This window comes from Myotis yumanensis, unplaced genomic scaffold (genome assembly GCF_028538775.1).
Source record: "Myotis yumanensis isolate MYYU_CA2020_CCGP unplaced genomic scaffold, mMyoYum1.0.hap1 SCAF_12, whole genome shotgun sequence".
NCBI classification, from domain to species: Eukaryota; Metazoa; Chordata; class Mammalia; order Chiroptera; family Vespertilionidae; genus Myotis; species Myotis yumanensis.
In genome coordinates this window covers 27,875,314-27,892,494 of record NW_027223763.1, presented here as the reverse complement: position 1 = coordinate 27,892,494, position 17,181 = coordinate 27,875,314, and the positions used below count along the sequence as shown (strand labels likewise).

Genomic DNA, 17,181 nt, shown 5'->3' with positions numbered 1-17,181 from the left:
GGCTTAGAACAGAACCAAGGGCTTGACTCCCAGGACATCTGCACCAGGGAGGTGAGGAAGGACCAGATTGATCGCCAATGTCGATGGTCCCGCCTCCCCCTACCTTGACTAAATGCTGGCAGAGATGTGACTCTGGCACATGGTCAGCCTCTCTGGCCCTTACCCCTACCGAGTTAGAAGCACACCACAAGTGGCCAGTACACTGCCCTGTTACCCCTCTTGTCCCTAACCCTCAATGGCAACTAAGCTGTCTTGGGTCAATGGTGCCACCTGGTGGCTGGTGCTGGGAATTGTCTGACCCCTTTGTCACTTCTCATCCTCTTCTGTAGTCTCTCTTAGCTAGTCTCGCTTCTCTAGCCACGCCTTTCTCTCTGTTTCCTCTCCTAGCTCAGTTCACTTCACGACAAGCAACCCCCTTCTCACACATATCTTCTCTAGCACCTTTTATTCTCCCTCTCTCAATGCTTCTCAAATTACCTTAAGGCATTCTCTTTTTCTCCCTCACCTCCATTGTAGTCCATTAGATAAACTTGTACCAATGAAAATGAAAACTGGACATTTCAAAGTGAAATTACACACACACACATACATGAGTGACCAACCACCAGAAAAAAACAGAAGCCCCTATGGAATCAGAACAAAAATCTCTCCTTTCCCAACTGCCTTTCAGACCTGCTTTTCCTCAAATGCCAGGAGTCGAGATAAATACCAAACCCACTTCTTTATTTCGTTTTATTTTGTTTCATTCCTAATCCAGTATCATTTGCTGATTCCCCCCACCACCACCACCATCACCAAAACGAATTCCAGGGTGGGGTCTCAAGGGTCTGCAGACTAATGCAGAGCTCAGCTGAGAAGGGGAGACATGGTTGGGTCCCAAACGCCCACTCCCCAGGCTCTGAGGGAGCACTGGGTGCTGCTGTTGGCCCCCGAAGGAAGCCCACTGGAGGGAGATCAAACCTCAAACCCTACAGATGATCCACTGGAACTGAAAGGAACCGCAGTAGCTGTGCCTTTCTTGTGTAAGCGCAAGCTTGGGAGAGGATTAAGAAGCACTGCAGCCCTCGCCAGGCAGCTCAGTTGGGTAGAGCATCATCCCAGTGCACTAAGGTTGTGGGTTCCATCCCCGGTGAGGGCACATACAAGAACCAACCAATGCATGCATAAATAAACGGAACAGAAAATCAGTGTTTCTCTTTCTCCCTTCCTCTCTCTAAAATCAATAAAAACAAACAAAGAGACAAAAAAATATGCCATTGTTTAACAGAAGAAGAGGAGGGGGGAGGAAGAGGGAAAAAAGGAGGGGGAGGAGGGGGAGGAGAGGGAGAAATGAAGAAGCACTGCATACCCCAATCTGCTAGAAGACAAGCCAGTGTGTTTTGTTACGCCCCACCCCACCCCCGCCCCAGCTCAAAGACCTGTCATGGCTCTCACTGCCTTCAGGAGCTAAGGACAGGACACAATGATGATACCTTTTAAAAAACTAAAACCATTTAGCTTCTGTTCCTACCAGAGTTTGCAAGCAGCCTGAAGCAGAGATTCTCAAGGTCTAATCCCGGATCCCCTATGGGGGTCCCCAAGAGCCTTTCAAGGGGTCTGTGAGGGCAAAACTATTTTCATGGTAACACCAAGATGGATTTCTTCACTCTCACTCTCTCATAAGTAACAGTGGAGTTTCCCAGAGGCTCCAGGGTGCATGATGCCACAACACATCAGATGCAGAAGACATGAAAACCCAGCTGTCTTCTGTTAAGTCAGACACTAAGGAGATTTGCAAGATCCTAAAGCAATCCCACCCGAAGTTCTTTTGGTTTGGAAAATAGAGTTCTCTCTTATTTCAAAAATGTTACTTATGTTTCTTGTTTATTACTGTTATTTTTAATAAGTTAATACATAAAGGTTTAAATTTTGTCCATTTTAATTAACCCACATATACTAAAAATGTTCTTGCACGGTTTTTTAAAATCATTTTTAATGGGTCCCAATACAAAAAGTTTGAGAACCACTGACCTAAAATAAAGCCAAAGGACTTGACATGGGACCAGGAGAAGCTTAGAATCTTGGTACCAAAAAGAGCCTTAGCAGTTTATTAATCCTGCATTATAGCTGCGAAGACTGAGGCCCAGCAAGAGGAAGGGTTTCCCTATGGTCACCAGCAAGTCAGCCACAGCGTCGGGGTGGAACCCAGAGCCCCTGGCGCCCCCTCCCAGGCTCCTTCCCCTGCCTCACGAGTCTCTAGGAACTTGGAGCGCTGCAGAGTCCCTGAACCACAGGCTCTGTGGCCGGCCGAGAGCTAATCCATATTCCAAAGCCAGAGAGAAAGGACTGGGGGACCCTCTGCCTCACAAGGCCGCAGGGCATACGGGTGTGAAGAAAGCCACTCTGTTCCGGGGGCTGGCTCACGGCAAGGAGACTCTACACCAGCGGTTCTCAACCTGTGGGTCGCGGCCCCTTTGGGGGTCGGACGACCCTTTCACAGGGGTCGCCTAAATACATCCTGCATATCAGATATTTACATTACGATTCATAACAGTAGCAAAATTACAGTTTGAAGTAGCAACGAAAATAATTTTATGGTTGGGGGTCACCACAACATGAGGAGCTGTATTAAAGGGTCGCAGCATTAGGAAGGTTGAGAACCACTGCTCTACACCCTCTGACCCCTCAACTCTTGTTCTGGGCCCAGAACCCACTCTCTGAGCTGAGATCCTCACACTGTGGCCGCCCCCCCCCCCCCCAACCCCCGCCCTTCGCATCCCCCGGGGCTCTCCAGACACCAGTGCACAGTCCCATGGGAAAAGGAGTTTGTAGGGGGAGGGGAGGAGGGGCCCTGGGCAAAGCAGGTGGGCAAAGAGGTGGGGGTTGGGGTGGTGAGGGTGTTCAGTGGCTCTGGCTCTCATGAAGGCTCCCACTCAGTGAATCAAAGTGAAACTCAGAGACCCAGGGGCTGGGAGGAACCGAAACCTGACCCACCACCCAAGGGACAGGCCCTTGGCACTAGGGAGAGGCCCAAGGAGCCCCTCTGACTGACCACCTGGCCTCAGGCCCCTGCTTTACCAAGGAAGCCTCTGAAACCTGTCTGCCTGGGGCTCAGCTAAGGGGCCAGTGACTGCAAGGCTGGAAGGAGTGGCCAGCCGGGCATGGAGATGGAAACCCGGTCCTTATCATCTCTGTCACCAACTACCCCCTGCCCTCCCTGGGCAAGCCTGCGCCCACTGTGCCTGGACTAGTCTGGAGGGTGTGGACTGACTGACCTCAAGCTCACTGTTCTTCTGGGCTGTCAAGAGGGGTGCCTCCTTCTCCCTGCCCTACTCCCTCTCCTACCCCACCCACCACTCCTTCTCCCTGCCCTACTCCCTCTCCTACTCCACCCACCACTCCTTCTCCCTGCCCTACTCCCTCTCCTACTCCACCCACCACTCCTTCTCCCTGCCCTACTGCCTCTCCTACTCCACCCACCACTCCTTCTCCCTGCCCTACTGCCTCTCCTACTCCACCCACCACTCCTTCTCCCTGCCCTACTGCCTCTCCTACCCCACCCACCACTCCTTCTCCCCGCCCTACTGCCTCTCCTACTCCACCCACCACTCCTTCTCCCTGCCCTACTCCCTCTCCTACCCCACCCACCTCTGGCCTGAGAGCTGGACTGCCCTCTTCCCTGACCACACCACACACACACACACACACACACACACACACACACGCACACACACACGCACACACACGGCCTCATCAGGTCAGGCCCTGCCTCCATAGGCTTCAGCTGCCACCGGTTGGACTCAATGAAACATGTTCTGCGTCCACACTAGGACTCGGAAACTCAAAGGCGTCTGGGAGAGCGACACAGAGCACCAATGTTGTGGGCAGGGTGAGTAGGGAGCAGTCTGAAGAACAGCCCAGCGGCCCCAGGAGATTGTGGACACGGAAGGAAGCCCACCAAGTGTTGCCAGATCGGATGGGCTTTTTCCCAAGAAAAGCCAGACATCTCTATGTGAAATCTTCTGATTTTTAAATGCTGGTAACTGAGTCAAGTCATTTTAAATACAGGGCAAGCCGAGTAAAGCATGACTGCCAGGCTGCAACGGCCGCCTGGGTTCCAAGTGATGCCCTCACAGCAATGGTCCTTGTACCTGCATAAGGTCCATGGACCTGCAGGGCCAGTCTGGGGGCACATCCAGGGGACACCTCATGGAGGACCAAGGGGTGAGTGGGAGCTGCCCAGAGACAGGAAAGCTCAGAGACTGCACAGGGACAGGAAGCACGGACGGGCTGAGGAAGAGGAATGGGAGGGAGGCGGGGTGGGAAGGTCAGGACTCCATCAAGAGTTGAAGTTAACCCTGGGGGATTAGTGGGTCAGCTGCCACCCTCCCCCCAGGGTCTGGTCATGATGGGGTCAGGCTAAGGGTCCCTGGTAGCTTTCAACAAGGGACACAAGATGGACTTAGGAGAATGGAAGAAACGAGGGGAGAGAAAAAAGTGAGATCTGTCCCACCAAATGCAACAGGAGACCGAGGATGTTCTGAGGAGTCCTTTGTCTCCCTCTGGTTTTTCTGGGTTTTTACTAGGGGACCTGGTTACTACCCCTTTCTCTTCACCAAGCCTGTTTTCCCACCTGGATAATGACTGGGTGACACGTCCTGGGTGCTCTCCAAGGCTCTTCTGGCTCTGACAGGGGAGTGTAGAGGTCCAAGCTGGTGACCTCAACTCCCAGATGCCCAGCCCTCCCAGGTCAGGCGCTCTGCCTTCTGCCCTCCACCCTGGAGGCCTCCCCCACCCCGTGCACCCAGGGCCATCTTCATAGGAAACTGGGCTTTATTTATCCTTTCATTCTTCCATCGAGGGGGCTGGGAAACCAAGAAAGCCAGAGTGGCCCTTCGTTTTGCGGCTGACACCTGGGGGCACTGTTGTTCAGTCTTGATGCCCACAGCAGGAGACTGTTACAAACAGGAAGTCGGGGGTGGGCAGCTCAGCCAGTTTCAGCTGGCAAATAGAACTCTGGCCGGAGCCTGCTTGCCCTCAGCCTGGGGCTGGCCTCACAGCCTGGAGCCCCAGTCTCTTTCCGTGGCCATTTATGACCACCTGCCACCGGGGCCTGGGGCTAAACCCTTCCGGGGTGTGACTTCATGTTATCCTCACAGGAACCTGTAAAACTGGTGCCACCCCTGTTTTCCAAAAGACAAGAGGGAGGCTCAGGGAGATTAACATGCCCAAGGTTCCATCGCAGACAGTCCTCCAACCAGTTCATCCCTGGCCTGTGAGCCCGTGTCCTGGTCTCAATACCTCAACACCTTGCTTTGGGCTCTCCAGAAAGCAGAGGCCTGTGAGATCCTGGTGCCACACGGGCTGCTTACAGTTCCTGACGGAGACTCGGGTGGCAGGAAGGAAAGACAAGCAGGCAGAGCCCCTTCCAGGCAGAGGGCAGTTAGGAAGCACATGCTGCCCAGGACGCACCTGCCCTCAGAAGTCAGAGTCCCACCCAGCATGCCTCGAGCGGTGCTCCTGCCCCTGCTCACACCTCCAATGATGGGAGCTTTCCCACACCCCCTTCCCTCTGGGAAACAGAAGGCCTCTGCACCGTCTGCTCCAGCCTCCTGTCTTCTGCCCAGAGCCCAGAGCCCAGGGCAGCAGACAAGGTCTGAGTGTCCAGCAAACAAAGAGGGTCCTGAGAGAGGGAGGCCAAGGCCTGCCCACGGTCAAGAGGACCCTGGACCCTGACTGGTCTGTGAGCTTCTGAAACCACTTCCCTCCCCACGACGGCTCCATGGAGGTCTGCAGGGCAGGGCTGAGGTGGGGCTCCCAGCCTGGAAGAAGGGAGGTGGCAAGAGAGAGCAAGAGTGAATACAAAAAGACAGAGATAGTGAACGTGTGTGTGTGTGTGTGTGTGTGTGTGTGTGTGTGTGTGTGTGTGACAGAGAGAGAGAGAGAGAGAGACAGAGAGAGAGAGAGAACACTAGACCAGGAGACAGAAGCAGACACAGAGGAAGTCTCAATACACAAGACATAAACAGAGGCAGATAACACTGGAGGAGGTGCACCCCCAAACAAAAGACATGAGAAGGCAGACACCCCCATAAAGAGGAATGAACGGTCATGACAGGAACCCCTGCTAAATGCCCCCAAACCTCCCCATGAGGGTCTACAGGGCTTGGCATCGCTTGTAAAGGACAGGCCACTCTGGGTTTTGGCCGCCCTTCCTGTGCCTCGTCAGGCAGAGGGCAGCCAGGGCCCCGAAGGCGGGAAGTGCCACCTGCCACGCACCCTCCACCGCCTAACAAGAAGATCCTGGTCCCGGAGCCCAAGCTGCTGCTGCATCGGCGCCTTTCTGAGCTAGTGAAAGGGATTCGCACTCCGCTGACCTCGGTGTGTCCGGGGCCTTTCAAACTCTGGGGAGATGAGGGGAGGGGAGGTCAAGGGGACCTGAATGGGGGCCCTGGAGACAGGCAGAAGGAGGCCCCACCAGAGATCAAAGGCCCAGGAAGAAACAGAGGGTCTGGGGCTGCCCTTTCACCCATGGCTGCTCTGCCAAGTCCAGCCCCAGCACCTCCTCCTCTGGGCCTTCCGGGGAGGGAGGCACGGCCTCAGGCTCTGTCCCCCAAGCCCAGCTGGACTCCTGAGGCCCACCCCACAGCCCTCTCCACGAAAGCCCTAGTTCAGCCCGACTAAGAGACTGAAGCTGTTCTTGCACGGAGCCATTCTCTGCCTCCCTGTAGCTGCCTTTAACCCTCTGCGGACCTGTGACTGGTCCCCTGCACTACGGAGCATCTACGATGTGTCACACACTGTATTCAAGCCCTGTCGTCCAATACAGGAGCCACCACAGGTGGCTACTGAGCATTTAACATGTGGTTAGTGCAACTGGGAAACTAAATTTCTAGTTTTATTGTATTTTAATTAATTTAAATTTAACAACAGAAGCAGTGGAAAATATTATTTTCTCTGTAAAGGGCCACTTCCTCTAAAGAGCGTTTCCAGATCCTTTTGGTCAAAATTGGCCCCTCCCCGCCTTGCTCTCCTGATGTCATCTTCCCTCCCCCACGGCCCCCCACCCCCCGCCCCCCCCTCGCCCAATCACACATTACCTCACACACTGAAGGGGCTTTGGGTTTGCCAGTCTTTTGCACCAGCCTGCGAGCTCTGGAGCGCAGGCCCTCAGTGACTGGACTCTATTACCATCCGCCCATGCCCTGCAGCCTGGGCAGAGAGTGGCACCAGGAAATGCCCACAGGGCAACACCCAAGTCCAAGTTGGAGATGCCTGCAAACCAGAGCTGAACAAGTGACTCCACCTTGCGGAGCCCCAGGCACCTCCTCTGAGAAATGGGGGTGGGACACTCAGTAGTCTTCCTCTTGCTCCCTAATGCTTCTTTTGCCCCGTGGCCCTTCCCCCAGGCTGCTGAGGTCTCCTGAGAAAAGTGGTGCCATGGTCTGCTGTCCCAGTGGGCCAGCCCTCCAATGCACCTGGCAATTCCCCCGTGCTTCCCCCGTGGCTGGTTCTTACTTTCTCACCACACTCTGACCATGCCCTTCTGCTGGAAACTCCTCCTCACACCCTCCCCAGCTGCTCCACCCCCAAACCGCCTCTCTGCGGGGTGGGGGTGGGGGGGGTGCGGGGGGGGGGGGGGGACAGGTGGCCAGACAATACCTGGGGCTGAGGCCTTAGGGGCTCTCCAGCTCCTCCTGACCCTCTAGTCCAGTGATGGCGAACCTATGACACGCGTGTCAGAGGTGACACGTGAACTCATTTTTTTGGTTGATTTTTCTTTGTTAAATGGCATTTAAATATATAAAATAAATATCAAAAATGTAAGTCTTTGTTTTACTATGGTTGCAAAGATAAAAAAAAATTTCTATATGTGACACGGCACCGGAGTTAAGTTAGGGTTTTTCAAAATGCTGACACGCCGAGCTCCAAAGGTTCGCCATCACTGTCCTAGGCCCTAGGGCAGGGGTCCTCAAACTGCGGCCCGCGGGCCACATGCAAATACAAATATCGTATTTGTTCCCATTTTGTTTTTTTACTTCAAAATAAGATATGTGCAGTGTGCATAGGAATTTGTTCATAGTTGTTTTTTTTTTAAACTATAGTCCGGCCCTCCAACGGTCTGAGGGACAGTGAACTGGCCCCCTGTTTAAAAAGTTTGAGGACCCCTGCCCTAGGGCATGCCGGCCTGTGTGGCTTTGCCAACTCCAAGGAACTCCCTGGGCCTCGGGCTCCTCCTCTATGAAACGTGGCTGGCAATCTCGGCTTCTTCAACTCTCCGAAATCAATGCAAAGGTCCGGGAGATGCAGAGCGAGCTGGAGAAAGAGCAGTGGGGAGCACCAGGCAGTGCTCCTTCCAGACAGCTTGCTGATGTGAGCAAGGGCACTTCTGCCCCACCTCCCTGCTCAGCCGTAACACTTTCCCTGATGCAGGGCAGGGCTAGGGGGCCTGTGTGCTGGTTGGCTTTCCTCCAAGCTTCCAAGACCATCATATCATTCTCCCTCAGCCCCCAGAGCACTGGCTGAATCACCTCCCACGTCTTCCTGGGCATCAGGGCTCAATCATAAATTTCAAAACTGGGAGGAGCTCAAAGATCATCCAATCCTGCACCTGATTCCTCATACTATTGTACGGCAGCCCAGTGAGTGGCCACCTAGGCTCTATTTACATAGTTCTAGTGACAAGAAACTCACTACCTCCTAAGGCAGCCCCTAGACCAGCGGTTCTCAACCTGTGAGTCGCAACCCCTTTGGCGGCCGAACGACCCTTTCACAGGGGTCGCCTAAGACCATCCTGCATGTCAGATAGTTACATTACGATTCATAACAGTAGCAACATGACAGTTATGAAGTAGCAACGAAAACAATTTTATGGTTGGGTCACAACATGAGGAACTGTAGTTAAAGGGCCAGAAGGTTGAGAACCACTGCCCTAGACCATTCTCATATTTACAACATTCTTTTTTATACTGAGCTGAAATCCCTGCATCTGCCACATGCTAGCCTTTGAGGCCACACAGCAAAGTCTCATTGCTCTTGCCTTCCATGTCAGCCCTCCAAATGTTGAAGGAAACAATCCAATTCAGCTCACTCTTCTCTTCTTTGTGCCAAAACATCCCTAGAGCGTTGAGAAGTTCTCCGGATCCCCCTCCATCCAGGTTACACCCCTCTGGACATCCTAATTTGTCACTATCCCCATTAACGGCCAATACCCCAAATGGCCACAGTCCTTAAGAATGATGTGACCAGCACAGAGCAGTCTACACTAACAATACCCAAAGGCTGGCCATTCTACACCCTTTAAAGCAGTTTTCAAGGCTAAGCAGTGACCTCTGATCGGAGACTAGAATCCAGTACAACTCTCCACACACACAATAAGACAATCCCCCCACATCAGGACCTGTCTGTTTGACGGTAAACATCAAACTAGATTTTTTTTTCTTCCTCCAAAAATCTTTGCCTGGCTCTCTCAGCCTCTGAGGGAGCTGCACCCAGCTGGCCCATCCACCGCGATCAAACACAGCCCGGCCCCAGCTTGGGCACATCTTATCCGAGTCCAGGTGACAATAGGAGAAAAGATGACACCTTCAACCCCATAAACCAACAGAGATGGTAGGCCCAGTGCCTCCTGCATAACACAGCACAGCCACCCACTGAGTTAAAGACATCGGCTCTGAGTGCCAGGGGCAGGAAAGAGGGGAGGCAGGTTCCCAAAGCCGTGAATCATCCCCAGGCACCCCCGCAGCTCCAAACAGCAGCCACAGACTGAGCTCCTGTGATGCCTGGAACACGCAGACCACAGGCCAATCCACTGCCGGGCCGACTCTATTTTCTAGTTACAGATCTTCAGTACTTAGGCACGTGCTCGCCAGAACATACATCCCTTACAGGGAGCTGCGAACGGGAATTGTGCCGAGGCACAGAATAATTGAATCAAGATTTCTGTCACGCTGCTCCCAGGTCCTAGACCAAGGCCCGCTTTTGTTGTTTTTTTCCTTTGCTGACTAAGGTTTTACAGACTCCCAGAGGGTCGCACTTCCTCTCAACCCCGTTATGTCAGCGGCGCTGGCCGCCCATCCAGGGAAAAGGGGAGCCGGGTTAAGCTGGGCCAGTGTACAGGACGGGGCAGCTCTAGAAGCCCAGCTGGGAGCACTGAGGGGCTGAGAAAAACCAGTGGGAAGATTGTCCCTTTGTATCCCCAGGAGGCCCCTGCACTCCTTCCTCCCAGGCCCGGGGCAAAGATGAGATGATTATTAACTTCCTCAGCCCCCACCATCACCACCTTGGAGAGAGGTGTGCACAGCCCACCCCTGACCCCTATGGGTGCCCCTCTCACTGCAGGACACCCAGCCCCTCCCTCTCCTCCAGGCTCCCTCACAAAGGGGACACTCACCGTGTCGCCCTCACACCCTCCACACCCTGCTTCATATGAGGACACGCAAGGTCTTCCCAGAGGCTCAAAGCTCAGCTCACAGGGCTCTGCCAACACACCTTCCTCCACTCAAGGGGTAAAGATGGGGGAAGGCCAGCGAGAAATCCACAGCCCCAGGCAGCCCCGCCTGCCCCTCCCCATGTCTCCATGTCCAGGGAAGGGCATGGGCCTGGGTGGGGGGACTCGGGCACTCTGCAGGTAAGGGGGTGCTCAGCGGGCATCTGTGCTTCCACCTCGGACTGAGTGCCCTGGAGCAGATCCCGCCGGGCCCATCCCAGACAGGGCTGTGCCCGCATCTCTTACCTTCATCTCTCTTACGCTTGTTGGTGTCGGCGCTGGGGGACGTGATGCCCAGGATGCCGCTGATGGAGTACGAAGAGCCCGCGGAGTCCGTGCTCACCGAGGACACCTGCGTCACGGAGCCCGTGGACACTGTGCAGAGGGAGAGGGGCGGTCAGGGCCCGGCAGGAGAGGGAGCAGAGGCAGAGGGCACAAACAAGGGCACTCAACCTACAGGGGGCTGGATGTGACTGCCCAGCAAGCCCGAGGAAGTGCAGGGACAGGGAAGAGGGTGTGTGCCGGAGCAGTGGCCACACCTGGGTGAGGAGGGCGCCCCTCGGGCCATCAGCCCAGGTTCTCTGCTGCTGGGAAGGATGACAGGGGAAGAGGGCAGTGAAGAGAACTGACAGTGTAGAGAGGAACAAGGGACAGCGTAAGAAGGGCACTCGCTCAAATGCCAGCCTGTCCAAGGATACAGGAAGCGGGGAAATGGAGAAGAGAAAGAGGGGAGCTGGGGCCTACCACCAGCCAGTGTGCATCAAATGAGAAGACCTAGACTCACTCATTAGGCGGGTTCGCTCCCTGTTTACATACCCACCCATCCATGCGGACCAAATTCCTGCTCCCTCACACACATAGCCAACAAAATCCCAAATGGCAGGCTGTCCCTTCTTTTTACAGTTCCTCACTGTCTTTTCTCCTTCCATAGATTTTAATATGAACCACATAATACTGATAGAGTAATATATGTAACATATAGTTACACTGATACATATATATAATAACAATAACTAACATTTTCTGATAACTTACTCTTATGCCAGGCATTGCCTCATTTAATCCTGCAAACACTCTTATAAGCGAGCTCATGTTATTATCCCACTGAAAAGGTAAAGGAACGAAGGCTCAGAGAAAGTAAGTGACTTGCCCAAGGTCCCAGAGCTAATAAGAGGCAGAGTGGTGACTAGAACCCAGAAACTAGTCTTAACCCCTATAGCAGTGGTTCTCAACCTTCCTAATGCCACGACCCTTTAATCCCGTTCCTCATGTTGTGGTGACCCCCAATGTCATTGTTACAAATTGAACCTAATTAAAGCATAGTGACTAATCACAAAAACAATATGTAATTATATATGTGTTTTCCAATGGTCTTAGGCGACCCCTGTGAAAGGGTCGCTCGACCCCCAAGGGGGTCTCGACCCACAGGTTGAGAACCGCTGCCCTATAGTAACCTGTTCTTCACTAATTAGTAATGAAAACCAGTAAGAGGCTTCACACAATGCAGTGCTTCTCATTTGATGCCTGCTATTATTTATCCCCATTTATCAAATGAAGAAACTGAGGCTTCACAAAGGTGAAGTGACTGGCTCCCAGCCAGCCAGTAAGCAGTAGTGCCAGGGCTCAGCCATGGGTCTACTGCCGGGAAGTCTACACTTCCCCTGCCCAGAAATGTAGGCAGAGGCCCGTGACTTGTGACTGAAACCAGATCTCTGAGTTCTTAAGGATAAGAATGGGGGAGGGGAGGTTTTTGTGCAAGGTTCACATGAACTCCGGGCCTCAGAGTCTGAGGGAGAGGCCGGCCAGTCAGTGGTCAGGGTCCCCCCTCAAGCTGTACAGCTGAATTTCCACTTCTGGGCCGTGGGAATTCTTTCTTGGTTCATTAAAACCTACAAACCCGATCTCAGACACATTTCCTTGGGCTATAACTAGCTGGAGGCAGGTAGAGCCGCCTTGGACTAGGCCGCGTAGGAAATGACTAGAAATGGTGGTGGTTGCGTGAGAAGCTGTTTGTTGCTTTCCTTGGAGCAGGGCCAGCCCTTGCTCCTACAGACCTAGAGGGAACGGTGCCTTTCTTCTCGCGTTTGAGTTTGATTTTAGCTCTTCCTTAGGAGACACAGAAGTAGAAATCGTTAACTTCTCTTTTCTTTCAACAGAACAAGCTACTCAAAATAGATTTATGCAAATCTCACAACCTTTTCTGTATTAAGGTGCAAAGAACAGAGGAAGAAGGAAGATCACAAGTCATCAGTACTTTAAACAACAACAACCCACAGATAACCAAGGGCTCACCAGGTTGCTAACAGAGGCAATGAGATTAGTTCTGTTATTTTGTGATTTACACTAAACTCAAAAGGCCCAAGTTCCAATTCTTGCTCCACCACTTACTGGCATTGGGACCTTGGGCTAGTTATTTATTTAATCTCTCTAAACCTCCCTTCCCTCACCCCTCATTAAGCTTGTAAATTCTAAGGGGCTGCACAAAATTTCAGACACAAAACAAAGCATTCTGCTACCTACAAGTAGAAGTATTCCTCTAACACAACTGAAAGAGTCTTACCAGTTACTCTCGGTGTGATAGTCATTGCTAAGTGACCTGAAATAATTAAAAAGCTGCCCAAGTGAAATCTCAGCCACACACGGTTCCCCGAGAGCCTTCTTCAACCCTCTAGGCCCCAGCTCCACGGCACCCTGAACTTTCTTCTTGAGCTTCATCTCAGTGTTCTGCAAACTCCTCTTCGTTACATTGTCCCACTAGACTGAGGAGCCCTTGTGAATGGGAAGTTTGTCCTGCCTCCGAGAAACACGAGTCTCCAACGCCAAGGTCTGCACAGCAGGGGCTTAGCAAACACTTTTTGAATTGATTATTAAATGAAGAATGATTTCATAGCAGGGAAGAGTTCTGCCTTACCGTTCCCCAAAGAGGCAACCATGGAGGATCAGAGACCTCAGAGAGCACCTGGGTGGTGCCCCTACGTTCACAAATGGGGAAACTGAGGCTCCGAACGGTGAAGGGACTTTACACAGTTTACTAGGGGAGTCCACGACAGAGCGGAAACTATAAGCCAGGTCTCTGCCTGCCCCCCATCACCACAGTGAGTTCAAGTTTTCCATTGAAGGAATGAAAAGATGTGGAAACGGTACAGCATCGGAGGCATGATTACGTGGCGTTGACGAGGACTGTGGCAACCAGAGCTGTCAGAATGGTTGCCTACTTTCTTACAGTAGAATAACCTTCCCCCAGCTGACCAGGGGGCCTCCTTTCTCCCAAGTGGAGAAAGAATATGCCTTAAGTAGACGCATGTCATTTTTTCTCACAGTCGTTGCAGAGCAGGGAAGGGCAAGGGGAACTTCTGAACTCTTGAGTGTACTTGACCCTTGAGCAGCACAGGTATGAAGTGTGCAGGTCCCCTGAAACGTGGACTTTTTTTTTCATTAAATATACAGACAGGCCTCTGCATCCTTTACTTTCCCATCTGCAGATTCTATCAACTAACCTCAGATCGAAAATACTGCTTTTGATCCGCAGTTGGGAGTTTGCGGGTGCAGAGGGCCTCCTATATGCATTGTTCTGTGCCATTGTGTATACGGGGCATGAGTATCATAGACTTTGGTATCCGTGGAGGGTCCTGGAATCAATCCACTGCAGATATAGAGGGACAGTGAAGTTTCGGGGGGGCAGTCCAAAGTTACACTCAGATGTTTGACTATGTGAGAGGGAGAGGAGAGAGGGTGCCTCCTCTAACCCTCACGTTGTTCAAAGGTCAACTGGTAGGAAAGATGACTCCCATTCTTACAAGTCATGACTCCCTCTCCGACTTCACCCGTGAGTGTCAGAAACTCCACCGGCAGCCTTTGGCGGCTCAGAGTGCATGAGATCGAAGCAAGGGAGAGAGAGAAAGTTTGAGAAGTTTTGCCACATCTTCACTCAAGGCTGCAAGTGCACAAAGAATTGTAGAAGGGCTGGTTGATAGAGGAAAAAAACACATTCAAAACTACTTACTGACTAATGATGCAGAAAATGTTATGAATAAGTACCCCTTTCTTGATTTATTACTTTAATTATCTGACATTCTATAGACCCCCATTAGTGGATTTTTTTTTTTTGGCTTAGATTTCAATTTTCTGTCTCATGCTGAAAGCTATTTATCATAATAATCAGTAAAATTCAAAACCTTTTAGCAGTATTTATAAAATTCATTTACCGGGTTCAGCCCTTGGAGAATGACAAAGAAAGCGCATTAGTACGTGTGCCGAAGTGTTTTATGCAGAATTATCTGTCCATAAGAATGATTAAAAGTTCTTTAGAATATTTGGAGCCCATTCGATTTTTAAAATTTTTATTTTGAAGTTCTTACCAATGCTGTGACTGGAAGCTGGGACCGGCTGGTTGGGTGGCTGCTGTACTTTTGTCCGGATGATCCTGTGGGCAGTGGGAAAAAATGAATGGCTGTTTACCAGCTTAGAAAAAGAGATCTCAACTAGCTATGCATCGACAACCAGAAAACCCACATCAAGCTGGGGCGCAGGTCAAGCTGGGGGCAGAGGGGAGGGGAGATTATGAACCCAGGTCAGGAGTTCGGGGCTTGGAGAAATGATGGACGAGTCCCAACTCAGCCTCTACTTCCCTGGGTGTCTTTGAGTAACTTGCACCCTTCTCCGGGCCTCCAGTGCCTCTCGTATAGAATGGGATGATGTGTTCATATTAGGAAGACATCCCTTTCTCAGAAGCAGCTCTGGCTCCATAAAGTCACTGAGTGACATTAGGGACTTTCTTCCCTTCACTGGACCTCAGCCCCCTCACCCCCACCCCCGCTTCTATGAAATGAAGGGACTGGCCAAGGGACCTCCCTGTCCCCTGAAAGCCCTCAAGCTCTTGATTCTCCGCCTTGGATGGCCATGGGAGGAGTGACATCCCCAGCTATCACAAGGGGATGCATGAATTGCTCTGAAACTAGAAAGGGTTAAAGTGCTGCCAAGAGCGGCTTAGCTTGGCTTTGCTGAGAAAGGTCTACAAAAACTTCACGGAAAAGCTTCATGGGGCTGGGACCAGGGCTGGTCTGGTTTGCCTTTCCAGGGACCTTGCCTTAGTTCTAATAGGAACCTGATAGTGACCCTGGGCAAATCCATTCCATTGTGGGCCTCAATACGGTGACGGAGTTAGACTAGGGCATTCTTTGCTTACTTGGAGTAACTGAATCCTTCTCTCTCTCTCTCTCTCCTCTGCCTGTCTCTCTCTTATGGAAATGCCCAGTGTATAAAAGGGATAATAGCAGTGCCACCTGACAGCTCTGAGGTCCTTCTGCAAAACCTTCTCCATGAGACCCTACACCCCGTATGTCAACCAGGGCCAAGCCAACAGTCCCCTTGAGGTCTGCAAGCAAGTTCCTTCTCTGGCATTTGGGAGAGGGTGGGCGATAATAGTAAGTTCAGCTTCTTTGGGAAAGTTCTATTCCAATGCCCAATTATTCTCTTTTAAAAGAACATGTATTAGAGTTTTCCCTGGTCATAAAAGGACTCATTGTAGACTATTTGGCCGACAGCTTTGAAGGAGACATCTAAAACCACTTTGGAAAAGAGCAAAGAGCACCGTCTCCACTGAGTGCACCCCCACTCTTGTGCAGTTGACTCTTGAACAACACGGGTTTGAACTGCATGTGTCCACTTACACATAATTTCTTTCAATAAATATAGTCAAACCCCAGTATCCCAGGTTTCACATGCACAGATTCAACCAACTTTGAATCAAAAACAGTACTTCCTTTTTTTATATATAATATTGTTTTCTTTTAATTTTTTCTTTTAATCTTTTTTTTATTATTATTGATTTCATAGAGGAAGGGAGAAGGAGAGATAGAAACATCAATGATGAGAGAGAATCATTGAGCAGCTGTCTCCTGCAGCCCCCTTACTGGGGATCGAGCCCTCAACTCGGGCCTGTGCCCTTGACTGGAATCAAACCTGGGACCCTTAGTCCACAGGCTGATGCTCTATCCACTGAGCCAAACCAGCTAGGGCAGAACATCCTTTTTAATTTTTTTTTTATTGTTGACAGTATTATAGATGCCTGCCATTTTTCTCCCTGCCCCACAAAACAGTATTTTTAGTCTGTGGTTGAGAATCCAAAGATATAAAGTGTGAACCATGTGCATTGTTCTACACCATTTTATATAAGGGACTTGAGCTTTCAGGATGTTGGTATCCATGGAGGTCTTGGAACCAATCTCCAGTGGATACCGAGGGACAACTATAGTTAAGTTTTTAGGGAGTCAAAAGTTATATGTGGATTTTTGACTATTCAGGGGTCATCGCCCATAATTCCTGCATTGTTAAGGGTCAAGTATATTTCCTTTATACTAGTATTTCTATGCTTATTTGGAAATATCCTTTTTTTTTCTTAACAGAATCTGGATTAAATTGTGTATACAGTTTTGTATCCTGCTCTTTTTACTCAACATTATAGGAAATCCTTTTTCACGTTGTAGACCATTAGTTCTAGAAGTTCGTTTCAAGCTGCACTGGGTCTCCAGCTTGTGCAAATGGAGAGAAAGGACAGAAGGGACAGGTGCCTCCACTTAACCTCATCGGGCTGTCGCCCTCTGTGATCGCACAGCTCAGCGCTGGGAACCAAGGGCACTCAGCATCCTCGGATAGTAGCCTGGATGGAACGTTTCTGTTCACACCACAGCCCAGCCTCCATAGCCTTTTGCTTT

At 51.2% G+C, this 17,181-nt stretch overlaps 1 protein-coding gene across 4 annotated transcripts in view; it reads right to left on the bottom strand.

Annotated features, from left to right (window-relative positions):
• Positions 1–17,181, bottom strand: part of PAX5 (paired box 5) — a 158,562-nt gene that overhangs the window by 116,284 nt on the left and 25,097 nt on the right. For all 4 annotated transcript variants that reach the window (XM_070431181.1, XM_070431184.1, XM_070431183.1 and 1 more), the window contains exons 4-5: positions 14,827–14,891; positions 10,715–10,843 (exon numbers count right to left, since the gene is read on the bottom strand). In XM_070431181.1, coding sequence (XP_070287282.1) covers positions 10,715–10,843; positions 14,827–14,891 — 194 coding nt within the window. The remainder of the gene's footprint in view (positions 1–10,714; positions 10,844–14,826; positions 14,892–17,181) is intronic.